At 37.2% G+C, this 21,769-nt stretch overlaps 1 protein-coding gene, 1 long non-coding RNA gene and 2 pseudogenes across 3 annotated transcripts; 3 read left to right on the top strand and 1 right to left on the bottom strand.

Moving 5' to 3' along the window:
- The first annotated feature begins 758 nt into the window (after window positions 1-758).
- LOC125220745 (B3 domain-containing protein REM5-like) lies at window positions 759-1,734 on the top strand. Its single transcript, XM_089061359.1, has 3 exons — window positions 759-863; window positions 944-1,207; window positions 1,309-1,734. The coding sequence occupies exons 1-3, from the start codon at window positions 759-761 to the stop codon at window positions 1,732-1,734; spliced, it is 795 nt and encodes a 264-aa protein (XP_088917485.1).
- A 5,283-nt stretch (window positions 1,735-7,017) lies between these two features.
- Window positions 7,018-7,661, top strand: LOC125220746 (calmodulin-like protein 30 pseudogene; annotated as a pseudogene).
- Window positions 7,662-12,941: 5,280 nt separating this feature from the next.
- On the bottom strand, window positions 12,942-13,821 carry LOC125219969 (uncharacterized). The gene is made up of 2 exons (XR_007176271.1): window positions 13,586-13,821; window positions 12,942-13,217 (listed from the first exon to the last, which is right to left on the bottom strand). It is a non-coding gene; the product is annotated as an uncharacterized LOC125219969 (long non-coding RNA).
- A 2,482-nt stretch (window positions 13,822-16,303) lies between these two features.
- LOC125219411 (uncharacterized) lies at window positions 16,304-21,278 on the top strand (annotated as a pseudogene). Its single transcript, XR_016132855.1, has 18 exons — window positions 16,304-16,313; window positions 16,456-16,675; window positions 16,721-16,914; window positions 17,022-17,125; window positions 17,256-17,334; window positions 17,526-17,613; window positions 17,922-18,111; window positions 18,196-18,322; window positions 18,472-18,552; window positions 18,855-18,956; window positions 19,069-19,164; window positions 19,331-19,405; window positions 19,894-20,013; window positions 20,258-20,386; window positions 20,508-20,585; window positions 20,664-20,750; window positions 20,836-20,922; window positions 20,996-21,278. The product of XR_016132855.1 is annotated as an uncharacterized LOC125219411 (transcript).
- The last annotated feature ends 491 nt before the right edge of the window (window positions 21,279-21,769 follow it).

Raw genomic sequence — 21,769 nt, 5'->3', positions numbered from 1 at the left:
TGTGTTGGTATGATTCTACTACTAATTATATTGTTGTAAAAAAAAATGATGATCATATATAAACTATAATTACTTTATTGGAATGTATAGTTTGTGTAAGTATTAGGTAAAGAAACTTTAAAATTTCCATATTAAAGATTGTATGAGATTAAGAAAGTGTGATGTAATGAATATATTTATTACTCCGTATAATTTTACTAGTGACAATGCCATCCCCTAAATTAGCAATATACTCCCTCCGTCTGCCATTACGAGTCCCGGTCACTTTTGCACACTCGTTTTGTAAAAATGATAATGAATAGTAAAAGTGGAAAAATGGTAAAGTAAGAGCGAGAATAATGTTAAGAAGACTCTTCTCAACGTTATTCTCTCTCTTACTTTACCATTTCTCACTTTAACTATTTATTATCATCTTTATAAAATGAGTGTGCAAAAGTGACCGGGACTCCTAATGACGGACGGAGGGAGTATTTCATATTTAATTTAACCTATTGACTTATAACGTTAAAAAATGCATTCAATTCTCACAACCGTATCCGGAAAGGCGTGAAGCATTGTTTGTAGAAGTTCAGACGCAATTTTAATTGCTCACACCCACCTCTCAGATTCATAACTTCAACCCACCTTCTCCACCACTTTCCCTTTAAGGCCGATCATATCATCACCAGTAGAAAAGTGGTCTATAAGTTCTGCCTCCTGTGACGCAATACACACCCTCAAACAATCTTCTTCCATACTCACGTATCCAAAAAGTTCACATGGGAGGCGAAGGTGCAAACTACCCCCCGAACGGCCCTGACGATTACCACCGACTTCCTACATTTCTGAAGGTGTATCGCCTAGAAAAACACAAGGAGGAAATGGTATGATATTTTCTATTTCAATTAAGATAACACCCTATATACGAAAATGATGCCAACATGTTCCTTTTATGTATTTGTAGCGGCTTCCTCCGGAATTTGTTGGGATCCATGGAGGGGACCTTCCGTTTGACTGTAGGTTAGTTTGGCCTAATGGAGTTCGACACATTGTACGCATACTGAAACTCGCTAATGGGTTCTACTTCTGCACCGGATGGCCACAATTTGTACATGCAAATGGCATCGAACATGGTGACTACCTTACCTTCACCTTGGTGGATGTTGGAACGTTCAACGTGAGGCGGTATGACATGGGCACCCACTGCCCCCGCAGGATGATATCGATCGTAAGTTTTATTTTGTTGGCATTATACTTACTTCAAATAGTCTTCGTTAATTGGTCTCGCAATACTAATGGTGTCATTGACATTACTTATTAGTTGTTGAGGACGACAACCTAGAAGAATGCTACTCCCCCGATGTCGATACTTCTGATGACTATTGTCCATTGGAGGTGGAAACTGATTCATCACAAGATGATGACTATGAGGATGACAGTGGTGCCCTAGATGTCGATGGCTATCCCACTTTCGTGCTAACACTCACTAAGACAAACATCAACCGCACAATTGAGATTCCCTACCGCTTTTGGCAACGCTATATCCGAATGGGAGCACTTGAAGCTGCTGTTTTTTTGTTGGCGGAAGGGGAGACATGGCGGGTTACTCTCAAGCACAAAGGATCAAAGATATGGGTGAAGCACGGGTGGGGACAATTCAAAACTGATAACCAACTGGTAGAAGGAGTGCGCTGCCATTTCAAGCTCGTTGATGCGGATGATGTCCAATTCTTTGTGTGGTTTGAGCGTCTTTAGAGATGGTGGGATTATGCAACTGATTATAGGGCAGTACTAAGGTTATGGATCTCCTATTATGTATGCATGTGTGTTATATGGTGTTTGTTTTCCATTAGATCATGTCAAATTTTAAATTGTTATGCTTTGTGAGTGGGTTCGTATGATGGTTTGTAATGTCAAGATCTTTTGTAATTTGGTTGTTATGTGAACCAAACTATGTATAAGTTCGAAATTTTCACCTTTACTGCCTAAAATTGTATTTTATTTCGTGATGAAATTTTGGGCTGAAAATTATTCAAAGTTCGTAAGTAATTAATTTTAAAAAATACAATGCCTAAGCATACCTTATGATCGGTAAATGAACTCCATTTTAATATTTAGTTTTTCCATGAATTAAGCAGCAAAATTGTTGCATTGCCACGTATAAATTATGTCACCAAAAGGTATCCAAATTATTTAAATTAATATTATAAGTTCAATAGGTCATATGTATGAATTGCTTGTAATTCTATTATTTGCCACGTAGCATATAATAATGTATTCACATGACATTATCATTCCCATTATATTTGCCAATGGGTACAGTTAACGATGATAATGATTTATTTTTATTTTCAAACAAGTAAAAATTTATAATCAAGATATGTAATCTTGATATTTTGGTTGTACATTCTCATACATTCCCTCGATTGCATAAAAAAAGTAAAAAAGAAAAATATAAGAATTGAGTTAGGAATTTCAGGTAGTGTATCTTAATAAAAGAACAAATAAGTATTTCATACAAACCATATGTCAGAATGTCGCTCGTCATAGACCAGTGCACGAATTTAATTTAAAAAGTTTTAACACAGATAACCTCACCAACATCGATCACCCGTTTGTCCTCTGACCCCACATTGCAGCAGCTAGATCGTCCCTCTTCTTCGTCCATTCAGGTGTTGGCGAGACAGTAGTGATTGTAGGCACTACCGGGTCATCGTTCTCACTCCCATACCCGTCTTCATGTTGACTGCCTATCAATTCCTCATACGGATCCACCTCCATTTGCGTACGAATAAAATTGTGAAGCAAGAAACAAGCAATGATCAACCCGGTTTGAACCTCGATAGGATAGAAGCTTGGGCTGCGAAGGATTCCCCACCACATCTTAAGCACTGCAAAAGAACGCTCGATCACATTCCTAGCTTTAGTGTGCTTCAAGTTGAACAGTTCCTCTTGAGTTTGCGGTGCTTGGGTTCCAGGTCCCCACTCCTTCAAATGATAACGAACGCCCTTGTATGGTGTGATGAAGCCCTCGCTGTTTGCGTAAGCATTGTCGCAAAGGTAATAGCAATCTACGAATTGAAAATAAGGTAACTGTGTAAGGACTACCAATTATATTATATAAAATGTCGAGCTGAATACCTTTTGGCACTTTAAGTCCGAGAGGCCTGCTTATTGCATCACGTAATATCCTCGAATCACCGGCAGAACCTTCCCATCCTGGCAGCACGTATACAAAGCGAAGTCGTCGATCACATACAGCAAGTGTGTTAGTAGAAACCTGCCCCTTCCTATTACGATACCGTGGTGTGTCAGCAATGGGCACTCGCACGTTTATATACGTACCATCTAAAGCTCCTAGGCAACCCTACAACATTTTTTAGAATAGTATGAAAGAGGCAAGACATTGTTATAAAAACATTGACAAAATGGCATACAAGTTATGGCACATACCTTAAACCACTTCCATCTTGGGTCCGTGCATTCATCATCAACCGGTTCAGGTTTGACTAATAACAACTCATGCAAAGTAAGCACCCCACGGAGCACCATATGTGTGTATATAGACGCAGTTTCAGAAGAGCGCATGAAATCGTGACCCACAACCCGTGTCTTTTTATGGTGTGATAGAATGGACAAAAACATAGCAACTTGTTCTTCTACGGTGACAAATTTTTGGTCTATTAATCCAGCCCGGTCACGCAATAGACGACATAATCTACCAAAAGTGTTTCTATCCATCCTTAAATTGTCTAAACATGATCGGTCACTTACCCGGACAAGCCTGTCCAACTGCTTTACGTGGGCAGGAATGGAATCAATGAGCTCCTCTCGTGTATCTCTACCACCCCGTTTCCTTTTACGTGCATTGGGTCCTGCCAAGTTGATTAGCATACTTGCGAGGAGCAGGTTTGTCCGTTGGTCTCTTAGTATTTCCTCAAGCAAAACCAATACGGTGGGCAGTTCCTTTTTATTATCCTACATGAAGATGCAATTACCAATTTTACTCAGATTTCATGAACAAACTAGCATTATAACAACTCTATTCAACATCACAGCTTCACCTATACAACCAATCTGTAATAAGTCATGACAGCTCAAAACAGACATTCAAAATTAGGCAGAATAAACTGGAATGTGTTTACATATACCTTGCACACAAGCTCTAAACAAAAGGCATACAAATTTTGGGAATCTGAATTAGTATCCTGTTGAAGCTAACCTAATTCACAAGTGAATTCAAGCTTCCATTATGAACACATGCTCAGACGACAACATAACACAATGAATCCCAATCCGACCAATGTATACAGTATTAAATCTATTCAATTAGGTGAAAAAAAATTACAAATAAACACACTCCAAACACATATTAAATTTTGCAGTCGGCCATTAGGAACCAACAAAAAAGGCGATGGGTGCTCGACGGGGGAAAATTCTGAGACTTATTTACAAAATCACAACGGTACACGAATCGCAATATAATCTTCTGTTACAGGGTTTGAAAAACATTACCTTTTGAATCGCATCTTGGTCAGCCATGGGTCCTCGGCGTTCGATTTTGCCGGTTCAATTGGAATCAACCTACAAACAACGGCAAAGATGATAAGATTGAATTCAACCTTCTCAATTTATGATTTAAACCCAACAAATATGCCCACCAAAATTTTCGAATTGGAGTTTCTTCACCGCCGATCTGATATGTGGAATTTGGAGTGGGTGGAGAATTAGTTGTTTCTCGATAGGAGAAGGGAGATGGAGTAAATGAAAGGGGCATTAAAGTATTATCATGTTGTAAGTTAAATTCACTAAAGTATTGGGACTCGTTTGTTTGACATGTTAGGGGTAGTTAGAGCCCATTATCTACCCTAATATCAGTGTTTGATTGTCATGTTAGTCTTCCACACGACCCGGTATTGAATCTCACAACCCGAATGTTTCGGTGCTTGTTATTTCAAAATCGTTGCTAACTCTGTCACCGTCGCAGCCTGCGATTGAGCTTTATCTTCAAAAAGAAGATACAACCTCTCTCCTTCAATTGACTAAAATAGCCCCACCATTAATTCAACCACCACCAATTTCATCTACTCAAATTCAATTCTGAAGCATCCATTTCGCAAAACAACAAACGATTTCAAAATCGGCGGTCATATTTGGGGAATTCGGTGTTGTGCCTTGGTCGATAATATCGGTTCGTACCGAGTTCATCCTTTGAAGATCTAGTCGTGCGGCTTCTATCGACGTTAAATTGTGCAGCGAATTGAAGATCTGGTCGCGTTCGCACTTATTTGGAGCTTGATTCCAATTGCACCTGCACCGGGTATCGCCTACGACTCATGGCCGAGCCCAATCAAATGCAGAAGGTAAAGTTTTTTTCAACTCCGACAAATATTTACATCTTCAATTTGTGACCGAATTGATATGCTAATGATTTGTGTTGCTCAATATTTATGGTGGAAAGCTCTGTTATAAGTTACTGAATGTTGAAAATTTTGGTTTTTTTTTTTTTATTTCATTGGTTGAGTTGAGATGTTGGGCAAGCTGAATTGCCGTAGGTTTTAAGACAGAGCATACGTTGATATAAATGAGAGTACTGAATAGCTTTCCTCTGGCTCTCTGTTGGAATTTACCTTGACCGACATTATTTGTGAAGATGTATTGAATTTGTGCTTATGTGGTGGTTCTTGTTTGTAGCTGCAATGCTGCCACTGTTTGTTTTATTAAGATTTACTTTGATTTAATCCATATAGGATCTCCGGAAGTGTGAGGACTTGTGATGATGTCTATTTGAATTTGTGCTTATGTTGTGGTGGTTCTTGTGTGTAGCTGCAATGCTGGCATATTTTGTTTCAGTGGGATTTATTTTGATTTAATCCATATAGGATCTCCGATAGTGTGAGGTCTTGTGATGATGTATATTTGTATTTGTGCTTTTGTGTTGGTTCTTGTTTGTGGTTGCAATGTTGCCGGATTTTGTGTTAGTGAGATTTACTTTGATCTACTCCATATAGGATCTCCGGAAGTGTGAGGACCCGACCACGGTTTTGATTATGCTTGAGGAAATACTAAGAAATCATCGAATCAATCTCCTACCACAAATAGCAGAAATCGATGACCGGCTCGGATTTAACTTCGGTGGAAGATCTTCCTCTTGTGGGGAATCGTCGCAGGCTGCAGTGTGGATGGAAGAATGATAATTTTTTGTTCAACTTATGAATTTGAGTAACATCGAAAAGGGGAGGCGCGAAATCAAAATTTGGGGCGCGCCAAATAGGGTTTCTGAGGGCAATTCTGGATTTATGATTAATCTATGAGGTTATTTTTGGGAATGTATATTTGTATCGCACATTTGAGTGTGCCATACCAAACACAAGAATTACTAACATCAGCTTCGTATATTGACAAACAAACAGCAATAGGTGATAACTATATAATTTAGAAAACACAAATATAGTGTTAACAATGTGCTAACACATGTTAGACCAACATGTCAAACAAACGAGCCCTTGATATTCCCCAATCGCAGGTTCATTGGTAGTTAGAGTTAGCTACTTTTTTGCAATAACTATCGCCTACAGTGACGGGTTTTGAGATTCAAGTCCGGGTCACTTTGATTGTTAACATGGCATACAAACATGGAAATAAGGGTAAATAAGGAGGGCTATCTATGTCTAACATGGAAAACAAACGAGCCCTTATAGTCCAAGGGATTGATTTGATTCTTCACCATTTGCTTCTCTGTATTTTCCATCATTCCAAATCAGAGTATTAGGAAAAGTATGATTTGTGTGCTTGAGAGTTTTTGTAAACATCTATGTATATATAACCACGTTCACAAATTTAATGAAAATCTTGTTCAATTCTACACATAAGAATCTATTACGATCTCTTACTTTATAAGAATCTTGATTGTAAGTAATCCCTGAATAAATTAAAGTTATTCTATGTTATCACTCAAGCATCAGAATAACTCCTACCATATCCTAACATAGATTTAATTGACAATGCATCTTATATATAACCACACAAGTCTCCTGATTTCTGATATCTCTTCCCCTGCAGTACAATCTGTCAAAAAAGAAGTTGCTGAAGAAGCCTTGGAGGATGTTCTCGCGGGACAGGCAGATGTCTGGCCTGGCACCCGTCTACATGCCGACTGCAGACGAGCTGAAGCAAGTTTTCAACAAGTTCGATTCCAACAGAGATGGCCTTGGGGAAGAGGAATATGGTGAGGATCGAAGTGCAGAAGATATTCGAGGTTGCAGATTTGGATGGGGATGGTTTCATCGACTTGAACGAGTTTGTGGAGATGCAGAAGAAGGATGGTGGGGTGAAGACTGTGGATCTGCACCGTGCCTTCCAGGCCTTGGACAAGGATAGCGACGGGAAGATCACGGTGGAGGAGGTGTATGAGCTGCTGCGGAGGCTCGGGGAGAGATGCAGCCTACAAGACTGCCAGAAAATGGTCCGAGCTGTGGATGCAAATGGAGATGGTGTGATCGACTCGGATGAGTTCATCACCATGATTAGATACTAGTAGTGTAGTAAATACGTGAATCAGTTTGGATGCGATTTCAAGTATTTTGTGTATTATTTCATCGATATGTGTAATTATATACTATGTTTGTATCTGTGCTTGCTTTGGTATGAATCTAAACTTAGCAATTGTTTAGTTAATATAATTTCAAATGGCAGCTAATCCAGGGTTCAATATATGCAAGGCTAGTTACATACTCACAATCAAATCCCTCCCAACAATTCCGGACATGATGTTGATGGCATTGGGACACTTTGCTTGTTGATGAGTGCTCATCAGACCACTATGGTAGAATGCATCTTGTGTCATGCCTGATGCTGGTTCGCAGCTGCGTCATCCTTGTAGAGAGCCATGAATTCTTCCTTGTTTGGAGGAGGGGTCGGGTCGGGATCTTGTTGGACTGACCAACAACTCCTCAGTATATACTCCCGAGCCTCGGCTAGATGCCCCGACTTACCAACAACACCTAAAAGCCCCACATAAGAATCCCTCTTCAATAGCATCACCGCCAGCACAAGCTTCCAAAACAGCAACAAGAGTTGTAGACCAGACGCCTTCATCTGCTCAAACAATGCCAAACCATCATCACCAAGGCCATTAGAATCCATACTCCTGTCAACCATATCATCAAAAACTCTTCACTGATTAAGGCTATCTCTCACCAAATTTGGGATCAAATCTCCGGGAATGGAGGAGGTGATTAGGATTTTGGAAATTGAAGTGAAATGGCAGAATAGGAGAATCGAGGGAGAGAGACAAATTAAAGAGTGATAAACCCAACCTTTTATTCGGATCCTAATCTGGCTTCTGCTAAGAATCTGCAGGCCCAACTATAAATGTTAAGTACTCCTTTTAGTTTCAGGCCCAAATTTCTAGCTTTTAACAAAGTTATATAGGTAGTAGTAATATTTTGTCCACTAACTAGGTTTGTGCAGGTAGGTGCATTTGGTACTATGCTGTTAAATTATCCCAACATTCATTTCCTTTCCTCGTATATAAAAGTAACAGGAATTTGGTTATTAGAGCATGAATAACCCTGGCCCGGATTTGGGCCGCAAGTCCCCTCCACGTCATCATTTCCTCAAATTAGGGGTTCCAGGCCACAAATCATATAACACCGCAGGCCACAACTCGGGCCACAACTCAGGCCACAACTATTCATCTGCACTATTCACAACATATTTTAATCGTAAAATAGAATACGTTGAACAATTAAAACCGAGAAAATTCATTGTTCAGTCGGAAAATAGAAAATTACAACATTGAAATTTAAAAATTCGAAAAAAAAAAAATTTAAAACATAAGTCAATTGCGGTTCCAAATTTCTTCAATTAGATCCGCTTGGAGGCGTGTGTGTTGATCTTCTTGGCGCATTGCCGCTGAACGGGCCATGACATTGCGCACGTCGGGAGGAACACCTTGTACGATCGGATCGGTGACAGTGTAGCTACTGCTGGCGCTGACGAGCGGATCGTCGCTCCAGTCAGTGGCGTTGTCTCCCTCGTCCTCAACGATCATGTTATGCATTATGATACATGCATACATGATGTCGGCGATTAGCGGACGGTGCCAACCACGGGCCGGTCCCTTCACTATAGCCCAACGTGATTGGAGAACTCCAAATGCGCGCTCCACATCTTTCCGAGCCGCCTCTTGCTTTTTGGCAAACAACTTCCTCCTATCCGTAGTTGGACATGTGATGGTCTTCACGAACACGGGCCATATAGGGTAGATCCCGTCTGCCAGATAGTACCCCATAGTGTACCGACGGTGGTTGGCCGTGAACTCTACGGTAGGCGCTCGCCCGGCACACAAGTCGTTGAACAATGGAGACCCGTTCAACACATTGAGGTCGTTGTTCGACCCAGCGACTCCAAAGTAGGCATGCCAGATCCACAACCGTTGGTCGGCAACGGCCTCCAACACAATCGTTGGATGCGAGCCCTTGTGCCCGCTAGTGAATGCTCCTCTCCAAGCCATTGGACAATTCTTCCACGGCCAGTGCATACAGTCGATGCTGCCCAGCATCCCCGGGAAGCCGTGCCTCTCCTCGTGCATTCGCACCAATCTGCGAACATCGTCGGACGTTGGCTTTCTCAAGTATGTGCCCTTGAATGCTTCGATCACTGCCCGACAGAATTTGGCTAGGCAAGCGCGTCCAGTATGCTCGCTCACATGGAGGTACTCATCAAACATATCTGCAGTTGTTCCGTAAGCGAGTTGGCGGAGGGCGGATGTGCATTTCTGTAAAGTCGATATACTTTGCCGCCCGACAGCATCGAAGGTTTGCATAAAGTACGCGTCACGAGCCACAACTGCGTTGACAATGCGCAAGAACACATTCCTCCGCATCCGGAACCGGCGACGGAACATCTGATCACTCCATCGAGGATCTGCAGAGAAATAATCCATGAAAAGCCGCAAACCAGCTTGTTCACGGTCTTGGTGGATATACATCCGAGTACGCGGTACCCGGTCGTGTTGCTCGTTCCACGCTTGGATAGCAGCTTGATAGCGTTCCACCTCGTTGTTGATTTCTTCTTGGATTGCGGGCATCGCCGTCTCTAACATTCGAGCCATTTGAGCTTCGATTGCTCGTTGGCCTTCACGCCGAGGATTCATATTTCGAATTTTATGGTGAGTGAGAGGGAATGAGGTTGAAGTGATTTGAAAATGGATGGAAGAGTGATATTTATATATTAATTTTCGAATTTAAAAATTAAAAAAAAAAAAAAAAAAAAATCGGAGGGGACTTGCGGCCCGGCCCGAACGCAAATAACGCCGGGACGGGCCGCAACCGATGCGGCCCGGGCACGCATATCGCCGGCCTGGACGTGACGGAGGGAGAGGCCCCGGGACGCAACTGCGTCCTCGGGACCGGCCTGGGCCGAGCCGCATCGTCGTCCAACGCTAAACACGGGCCGGGACTCGCAAGTTGCGGCCCGCCCCAGTAGCGTTATTCATGCTCTTATTCCCTCTATCCCGGATAATTCGTCCCACTTTTATTGTGCATGGATTTTAAGAAGAGTGAACTACAAAAATAGTCCCTGGACAATGCGCTTATCTCGCAATTGAACCCTGAACTTTAAAAATATCCTCAGACAATCCTGAACTAAGCGTTTATTTCAAAATTGGTTCTTTTTCACTGTTTCGTGACGAAAATACCCTTTTAAGGGGTTTTGGGGGTTTGGATAATTTGGTCTTTTTACATTTTAAATCTGATATTATTTCAGTGATGTACTATATCTGATATTATTTCAAAATTATCATTCGTCTTCCCTTTTGTCATCCTTCACTTTGTTTCTTTATTTCAATATTATATTTAATTTTATAAAATTAAATTTTAAATTTCAATTTTTAAATATCAAAATATTTTTTTAATTTAAAACTATTAATTCATGGACGCTATAAATATTAAAACTATTAATTTTTGTTATTTAATATAATATTTAGCTGAATTGAAGAAGTACAGATGATGGAAAAATAAGAGCTATTCTATTTAGCCTTCGTTCGGTTGTTATAATTGCTTGTGATTAAAAATTATGAAGTTGACCAAAAATTTGATACTACTAAAAATTTGATATAGGAGAATTTTTTGTTGAAATTTTCTAGTTAATTTTGATTGTTTTCAAATTAATAAATAAAATTTATATTAGTCTTACATTAGATGCATATTTATCTCAGAATAAATCGTGTTATATGATCTATTTATGATTAAAATTATTAAATATTGATTAAAACTAAGACGTCGTCGTACCTTATTGATTAAATGTTAGACACTTGATTAAAACTATTAATTTGTTATTTAATACTAGTAATTTTAATAATTAATAAAAATTTATTGATTTTTAAAATTAAAATTTAAAATAATTTTATAAAATTAAATATAATATTGAAATAAAAAAACAAAGTGAATGATGGAAAAAGGGATGAAGAATGATAATTTTGAAATAATATCAGATATAGTACATCACTGAAATAATATTAGATTTAAAGTGTAAAAAGACCAAATTGCCCAAACCCCCAAAAACCCCCCTAAAAGGGTATTTTCGTCACGAAACAGTTAAAAAAGACCAATTTTGAAATAAACGCTTAGTCAAGGGTTGTCTGGGGATATTTTTAAAGTCCAGGGTTCAATTGCGAGATAATCGCATAGTCCAGGGACTATTTTTGTAGTTCACTCTTTTAAGAAATGTAATAAAAAGCAAGTTGAAAAAGTTAGTGGGATGTGGGTCTACTTTAATATATTAGTTTTTTAATGTTTTTTAATAAAATGTGAGTTGGAATAAGTTAGTGGAATATGAGATCCACTACCAAAAATGAAAAAAGTGAAATGGGACAAATTATGTAAGACGAACCGAAATAGAAAATCAGGACGAATTATCCGTGACAGGGAGTATAATTTACTCCCTCCGTCCCACATTTAGTTATGACACGGATTTTAAGGAATTGGTGGAGTGTGTAATTAATGAAGTAAGAGGTGAAGTGTGTAATAAATGAAGTGAGATGGTGAAGTGAGATGGTGGAATGTGTAATAAATGAAGTGAGATGATGGAGTGTGTAACAAATGAAGTGAGATGGTCCAGTGTGTAATAAATGACGTGAGATGTTGGAGTGTGTAATAAATGAAGTGATTTGGTTGAAGGCGTGTCCCTTTTGACTTTTTGGTTTTTTTTTTATTTTTATTTTGATTTATTTTAATGTAGATAATGACATTTAAGTGTAATTTTAGTGAATAATGGGGTAAAATTTTATGTCCAACTATAAAAAATTCTAAATGTGACTTTAAATGTGGGACGGACTTTAAATGTAACTATAAAACTAAGACAGGGGGAGAGGGAGTATATGATTGCCATAAATTTAACAAACAAAAGTATTTATTTTTGCCCATTTTGGATCAAATATGAATTTTATAGTCGTAGTATATTAATCCACAAACTCGAAGGATTTTAATTTATACTGCATGCAATTATAACATTTCAGGCTTCCAATTATTTCAAGACTATTTAAAACATTTCAGATTATTATCAAGAAAAATAGTGCTACTGCTTATTTTAATTAGGAGTACTACAGATAACATTACAGATGAAGAGCCGAAGCATGAATATAGAGATTTTTCACCACAATGTTTCATAAGAAACAATTTCCTTCTTCAGTTTTACTTAAATATGATTATAGTAAATGTTAATAAGAAGACTATATGAAGAGTCCAAGTCCAAGATATTAATATGAAGATTGAATGGTAGTTCTCACCCAATCATAACTAGCATTCATTGCAATGTTTATTACAGTAAAAAGGAAAATTTATAACAGTACTCAATAAAATCGCGTCAACTTATTGCAATGAATCATTGAAAATCTAGCACCAACAATGAAAATCAGTTGATTTAATCTAACAATTAAAATGCTATTAACAAATAAACTGTTAAAAAGAAAGAAAATTGCAACTAATCCAATAATGCAGTCTGAACTTTTACAACGAAACAATCTAGGGATCTAGGACGGAAAGAGGGTGAAAGAGAGTACAATCCAGCAACAAATCTACAATAAATTTACAAGACAGAATTCAAAGACAAAAAGTTTATCAAAATCCAGCATATATAACAGAAACAAATCTTTGAACACTGAATCCAGCTGCACTTGATAAATAGCTAGGCACAAAACTACAACAAACAACCAGAAATGTTATTTTGACTTTCACCTGCAACCAAAAATAGCAATCCAAAAAATCAGTGAGTAGATTTTCATAGATTCCATGCAAGAGAATCTAACAGCAAATTAAGCACCAAATCTAAAAATAAAAAGCCTTCACTTTGACAGAATATATCTAAATAAAGAGCACAAATATGTAGAGCTCCCTTCAATCCAAACAAGGCTCAAACTTGGGTAACATAAGCTCCTGACATATGCAAATCCACAGACCAATCCATTTTTCTATTGGATAGGGCTGAGGAATCCATAAATCAGCAGCTTGTTCTTCCCAGCAAGATCCTTTTATTGGACTTAAAGGAGCTCCACTGATATATAACCTCAAAATCCAACCCTAGATCTATGTTGAAGAAACCCTACATCTTGGTTTCTGATGCAAAACCTAGATTTGAGGGGAGAAAAGAGAATCTAGTTTAGAAGAAGCCCTAGTGAGAAGGGGTGGAGATGGATGGGTGAGTGGGGTTGGAAAGGTCAATATATAATGGGATGGAATATGGAGGGATGAGAGTTGATTGAGAAAATGGGAAAGAGGTGGGGTAGGTGGGTACTGTTGTATTTCAGACAGTAGGGCAGTACTGCAAAGGCTGTAGTGAAACGTCTTGGGGTTAATTGATTAGATTCCATTGAAAATCACATGCGCTTGTCTTTTAAAACGGTAATGTCGATGCTGCATTCTCCTCTACCGTTGGATCTTTGACACGTGTACTAACACGCATTTTCAGAAAATGACTTTATTGGAACACAGCTAATTACTCACTCCACATTTATGTTCCCTACGTTGACTCAAATGTAAATTTACAAAAATTAAGAAAAATAAAAATAATTAATCCCTCCTCCATCCCATCATAATTGTCCATTTTACTGTGGACATGAATTTAAAAAAAAAAAAAAAAAAATTTCGTAAAATATGAAACTCACCTGTCTCCAAAAAATATACACTTTGTATTTTGCACATATTTTAATGCAAAATTGATAAAGTAAGAGAGAAATAGAAAAAAAATAATTAAAGTATTGTTAGTGGAAAATGGATCCTATCTTATTAAAAAGAAAAAAAACTTCAAAATTAGAAAATGCATATTCTTGTAGGACGGATTAAAAAGGAAAGAGTACATATTCTAATAGGACGGAGCGCTATTAGTTTTAATAAAAATATGAGTGAAATGAGTTAATAAAATATGAAATCTGCTTAATATTTATGATAAAAGATAAGTGTGATAATTATCATGGAACTGATTGAAATAGAAAAGAGTAACAATATGACTATTATTTCGTGGACTAGGGAGTAAAATTTTGGTGTCTTCCGTATATGAGAAATAGTCATATTCATTTTTCATTTTGACAACAATAATATTTTAATTATAATTTCATTAATTTTATATTAAAATTTATACGAAATTTATGGATTAAAATAGTAATACAAGATAATATATTGTTATCTTCATCTCATTCAAAATATCACATTTTTTTTTAAATAATCCATACAAAATACACATTTAAAAAAATAAGAGTATCACTGTACAAATTCTCATACTAAAGGTTCACCATAATATTATAAAGTAAAAGTTAAATATAATAATCTTGTAAGACTAAAATCACTTTATATATAAACTATCAACATGAATTACGTATTGAGCATGTATAATTTTGTTGGGAAAACATCTATGTATATATATATTCAGAAATTTATTGTTTCTTGTGCAATTTGAATCTAAAATCACAAATTTGGTATAGACCTGTTAATACTAGTAAATATTTAATGATAAGATAGAACCGTCTTGAATTATTTTTGGCAATTCATTATATCACTCAAAATAAATGCCTAAGTAAGTAAGCTCATTGAATCCGCCCAATTTAATTTGACAGATGACTTATTGTTTCTTGTGTCCCTCTACAAACTTTCTAAATAAATTCATGATTGGTTTAATTTGGAGTTGGGCTTATTTTTTTGAGAAAATAGAGAAGATAGTAAAAAATGAGATGGATAAAAAAAGAACAATATTCTCAATCAATTTCTTACCTTCAATAAGTAAATAGATCAAAAGCAAGGCCTGGATAAATAAAAAAGGATTTAGTATCTCTTCAAACAATACAAAATGAGATGTCATATTCTTAAAGAAAGTCCAACACAAAATTAAGATTATATCCAAAAAGATCATCTAAATTTAAGAATTGGTCTATGCATACGCATACAAATTAAAGGAGTAAAACATTCAAACAATCTGCAGAAGATTATCACGACATAAATCCATGAATGAGCATTTTCCACGCAGCAATCGTAGCAAAAATGCATGTGGTCTGTCGATTAGAAACCAGTTTGTCGTTTTAATCGTACAAGTCTCTTGATCCTGTCTTTGTCTGTGTTCTCCATCAGACCCTTTCGGAAGAAAGAAAGTATGTTAGTTGTAACATTCTTGAACTATCCACTATGTGAAAGTTTATAAAAGGGTATGATCGCCTCACCTTCCAGACAATCTCGTCCGGGCACAGACATATTTTGCCATATTTGTCGAGGAAAGGGCATTCGGTTGGAGGTTCCTCACATACATCCTTCATGGTTGAGGTTATGACACTAGAAGAGGAAATATACGATCTCAAAATAGAACATTCGTTGTATACAACATTGCCCAGCTGAATGAACTACTTACAGCCAAGTTCATCGTATTCATCCTTGCCAACAACGAATATACTGACATCTCCAAGCACTGTGCATACAATATACACCGACATGTATAACAGAACACTCACACCTGCATAATTTAGAACAACCAGAGATGATATAAATGACAAAATAGTTGTAATATATTCTTAATTGCACGTTGTCTCTAAATTAAATTACAAAAGCAACCAACGGGCACTAAACAGATACTTGATCAGCTGAGGGATCTAGGCCCAACCGTTCTTTAAGTCATATAAGATCAAATCCAAGATTAGTTCAAATCAATGATCATAGCTACAGCCTACAAAAGTAACTTGATTATAAATTTGGGTTCATATCTAAGCCAACTCGCATGTCAAAAAATCAATAGAATTTTTTAGCATTTGACAGTTTAGTTCTGATGTAATACTAGCTCCTAGCAGATGCAAGACTGTAATTAGCAACAAGGAGCTCCTCTAAAGATTATCTGCTCGATCTCTGCTGTAACACCGTTAGGATTAGGGATTAGAGTATTAATAAAGGAAAAAATATGACGTCATATATATAAATATGAAAATCTGCAGTTAGTCAACAGTGACAGTGGAGCTCAAGGCCGGTCTCTCAGCTATCGTCACGGGCGGCGGCGCCGGAATTGGCCGAGCACTGACGTAAAGGAATTTTCATCACAATAATTGATTTTTCGCAAGAGAAAGGGATAGAGGCTGCATCACTGGCTGAGGAACAAGTCCGGAAGTTTCACGCCGACCTGAAATTCCCGGCGGTTCTGTTCTTCAGATGCGACGTCTCCAACTCAAGTAAGTGAGGTGTTTTTGAAAATAATGCAGTTGATTTTGTGGCAGATGAACTTGCGGCTGCTTTCCGTAAGCATGTGGAGACTTATGGAGGATTAGATCTCTGTATCAACTGTGCTGGAATCGCGAATCCGCTCTCTTTCTATGAGGATCAGACTGACGGCTTTAAATCTTGGAGGCGTGTTGTTGACATCAATTTTGTTGCACAAGCTGTTAAGATGAATTGGTGTTTTCACAAGTTAGTTACTGCTTGCTGTCATGATATAAAGTTGTTCTTCATTCTACTATAGTCTATAAGTTTTGGTGGCATTTTTGTTTTGGTTTGTATGCTGCCATTTCGAGTGCACAGATTCGGGCAATGAAAGATGTTAAGAAACCCGGTGTGATCATTAATGTTGGATCTGCTTCGGGTTTATACCCAATGTATGCTCACCCTATTTACTCTGGCACGAAAGCTTTGTTGCTCTTTCTCTTCTGTTGTGTGTACTTCAGTTTTTTTGTTTCTATTCTTGATATGTGCCTTTCTTTTGTGTGTTTGTAAGGTTTATCATTAGTATAGTCAATTAGTCACAAAACAATTTGCAGGGGGAGTAGTTCTATTCACCAGATCACTTGCTCTTTACAAGCGTCAAGGAATCCGTGTTAATGTCATTTGCCCTGAGGTGAGCCATTTTTATTGATTAGTTTGCTCTTCAAGGAAAATATGCTTCCTAGTTTCCCAGCAAAATTATTCAGAATGATTAGTAAACTCATGTCTACAAAGCATAATTTAGCAATGAAATTCATTGCAAAAGACAGCTTACATAGCTATGATGGTTGTAATTTTATAGCTTCCAACTCTTACTCTCTGCAGTATGTTCAAACCGAGTTGACTGCTAAGATGGACACTAAGTACATTGATACGTTTGGCGGCTTTATGAGTACGGAGATGGTTGTGAAAGGTGAATTTTACCCCTTCTAATATTTTATCTGCGTGTCAGTATTGACATGATATCTCACTAAGTACATTGATACGTTTGGGGTTCATTCTTTTCTGCTCTTGAAAAACTGAAAATATTTCAGATTGCACCACATGATTTTCTTGCTGTTCCATATAGCAGGAATACATGTTTCTAGATCTCTTATAATTGTTTTCAGCCATGAGAAATAAACTATTTGCAGAATCAGAACATTATTTTTCTAAGCTCTTAATTCTCTAAGGCTGATAGAGAATATTTATGCCCTTAATACGATGAACTAACTTATGTAGGAGCATTCGACCTTATTAGCGATGAAAGTAAAGCTGGGGCTTGCTTGTGGATATCCAATAAAAGGGGCTTTGAGTACTGGCCAACTCCCGCAGAAGAAGAGAAATACCGAGTTCGTCCCAAGGCTTCTAGGAAAAAGTCTGCAGATGTTTTGCAAGTGAATGTTCAAATCCCTCGAAGTTTTGATAAGATGTAGGTACATGTATCTAGGACACCTCTTATTCTCAGGCCACCTATGTCCTTACATTAACTAATCATTATTTCAATGTCCTTTAGAGTTGTTCACACTCTCAATCACAATTTCCAAAGTGCAACAAGAGTAGTGCGGGCACCCTTGAGATTGCCACTTAAACCGGATCATGTTCTTATGAAGATCATATATGCTGGGGTCAATGCTAGTGATGTACGTTCATTTCTTTCAAGATTAACGATAATTGTTTTTTAAAATATTAATGATAACTGGTATTTATTGTATTTTGGATTTTAATTGGGAGACAGAGAGTAAATTAACTACAAGTATTTTATTTTGTTTGGGAATATCAATTTCAACAGGTGAATTTTAGCTCTGGAAGATACTTTAATGGGAGTAGTAAAGACACTGCTTCCTTGCTTCCCTTTGATGCTGGCTTTGAGGTTAGGGAAACCCCCCGTCTGCGTTCTTTTATGGTTATATACTAACATACCCATATAAATGCATGTATATATACTGGTACACATACATACATACATTGTGTATATATGTATAGTACTCCACATAATTAGTTTGGAAGCTTAAGGGAGATGACTATCTGGAAATCGAAGTAATTCGTCTTGCCACTTTTACTCTTCATTTAAATTTTGACATTGTTCAACTTCACCACAATACCTGTACATCTGCATGAGTACCATAAATTTAGCATGAGGAAGTCATGAAAAATGCCAACTCTTACCGGCAGGCTGTGGGTATAATTGCTGCTATAGGGGATTCAGTCAAGCACTTAAAGGTTGGGACTCCAGCTGCAATTATGACATTTGGCAGTTATGCTGAATTCACAGCGGTAATACATTTGTTTAGTTTTGACATACTTAAGTATATTTCTCCCTTCTCATATTGATTTTCTTTCTGTGTTTGTATAATAACTAAAAGCATAGATTTTCCCTGTAATTTAGGCTCCTTCAAAGAACATCCTTCCTGTGGCAAGACCAGATCCAGAAGTTGTTGCTATGCTCACATCTGGGCTAACAGCCTCAATAGCTTTAGAAAAGGTGACTCTTCATTCTTGATTTTTCTTTTCTGTCCCTTTTAAGTTAGTGAGTTGCTTGAATATGATTTGGAAGATTAGTTCCTTCTGTTTTACAGGCTTCAGTATATAAGTTAATTGCACCTATAAATTGATGAGTCTTTAATTTCTCCTTGCTCTTCACGCTGTAGGCAGCTCAAATGGACTCGAGGAAAACAGTTCTGATCACTGCTGCTGCAGGAGGAACTGGGCAGTTTGCAGTCCAGGTATATTTTAGTGATGCAAATTCTGGCAAGAAATTGGTATGTATACATGATGCTCTATCTTTGCATCAAAGAATAATCACTTGTGATCTGTCTTTCTTTGCAAATTTTCCTTATGGATCAAATTTTTGTCCGAGACTCGTGATACCAAGATTTTAAAAATACATCGAGCTTTTGCGGCCAAATTGAAGCTAGAGCTTATTCTTATCAGGATGCCGACTCTGTTGAAACTACAAAGGCTGTAATTTTTGTGATCCATCACATTTTTCCTTCCCAGCTACTTCTCCAGAAACAAATGCGTCCACTTTTTCTTATATATATAAACATCAGGAGCCATCTAAACATCGCAACATTAAGCAATGGCTCCAATGATTCTCTTAGGGCCTTATATAATACCCTTTTTTATTGATTTCTTATTCTCTCATGAAAGGTGGTTACTATTACTATTTTATTGTAAGTAAGTAAATAAATAGAAGAGTGTCATGGTGCAGCTGGCAAAATTAGCCGGAAATAAGGTTATTGCAACTTGTGGAGGAAAAGACAAGGCCAGGCTTTTGAAGGATTTGGGAGTGGATAGAGTAATCGACTACAAAGCTGAGAATATCAAGACCGTAAGTTACTACAAAACTGTTTTTCTCTCTTAATTAATTGAGTATAATGCAGTATCTAAGACATAGAAACTGGAAGCGGTTGAGGATGTGGACAGGCATCTGGGATTTGCATACTTCCCTCATTTTCAGTTGAAAAATATTTGCCATTTTACTATTTAAAGATTATACTCCATTAGAGATAATTTAGAGAACCAGGTTGCCTGCAGAAAATCCAAATATTTGTAATGCTTTGTTTCTTGGTCAGGTTTTGAAAGATGAATTCCCTAAAGGTGTTGATATAATATATGAGTCTGTTGGTGGTGAAATGTTTGATCTATGCTTAATTGCTTTGGCAACCTATGGTCGTCTTATTGTGATTGGGATGATATCTCAGGTTAGTAAGTACTTTCAATCAAAAGCATAAAACTTCTTGTAAAAAGACTGGTTTGCTTACAAGTGTTGTCAATTTCATGTTTGTTTCTAATCCATTGCAATCATAAAACTTATATGATTAGTATCAAGGGGAAGATGGGTGGAAGCCACAAAATTATACTGGATTGTGTGAAAAGATTTTAGCTAAAAGCCAGACTGTGGTAAGTACTATGCATTTTCATGTTGGATAGATTCTTACCCTCTTGAATGTGCTATAATGGTGACTCCGAAATGTCCAGACTGGTTTTTTTCTAGTGCAATATGCACACTTCTGGCAAGAACATCTAGATAAGCTAATGGATCTCTACACCTCCAGGAAGCTGAAGGTAATTAATATTCCTCGTACTCTTGTTAACGTGTGCTTGATTAAGCACATTAATCCGTAACCTCTTCTCATCTATGCTTTATCAGGTCATTGTCGACCCCAAGACATTCTTGGGTGTTCATTCCGTTGCTGATGCAGTTAACTATCTTCATTCTGGTCAGAGTGTCGGCAAGGTAAATTCGAAACCATTTCCGGGGTTCTTCACAAACTACCAGATTGATTACTGAAGGTTTCTAACTATCGCAGGTCGTTGTATGCATGGATCCAATGTACAATAATCGCCTTGCAAAATTATGATAAGCATACATTCCTGCAGTTCATTTGCAAGGATCAATAATAGCAAAGCATTTAATCGTGTATAAACAGGTGCATCACTACATTTAAATTTGAAATTGGAAATCATGCCATTTGAAGGCATTGGATAATTGGATGTATTAAAAGGTCGTGATGTCATTATTTGAATTTAAAATTGACTTACTATGTACAAATATTATGCTGATAAAACAGTGAACAGATTACCTAATCTTCAATTGAACTAGAGACAATATATAAGACAATTCCAAATACTCACTTCGGTCCCATAAAAATATATGTATTTTTCATTTTCGTTTGTCAAACAAAAAAAATGTGCATTCCATAATTAAAAGGTTGTCCCAATTTATCACTTCTATACATTAACTTATTTACAACTTATACCACCATTATTTATGGGAGGGAGGGAGTAATATTTATGCTGATAAATACTACTGCAGGGGGGTGTTATATTGCTAACTCATAACTTAATTGCTAACTACAACTAAATAATAGCCATTAGATATTCAAATTAAGAGCTTAGATCATTAATCTCTAAATGTCAATACGATCAACGAAAAACGTCAATAAGGCCATAGGATTCATTCCAAAAAATATCAATAGGGGTATTAATGTCAATTAACTACATGTTTAGTTATAACTTACTTTTAAAAGAAATCCCAAAATTTTAAATTCATATAGCATATATCAAATTAAAGATAATTTCAT

The sequence above is a fragment of the Salvia hispanica genome, chromosome 1 (genome assembly GCF_029641045.1).
Source record: "Salvia hispanica isolate PSC_SH4W2 chromosome 1, Shi_PSC_v1, whole genome shotgun sequence".
Classification (NCBI taxonomy): Eukaryota; Viridiplantae; Streptophyta; class Magnoliopsida; order Lamiales; family Lamiaceae; genus Salvia; species Salvia hispanica.
Note: the sequence above shows the minus strand (reverse complement) of the source record. Positions and strands in the feature narration are given on the sequence as shown.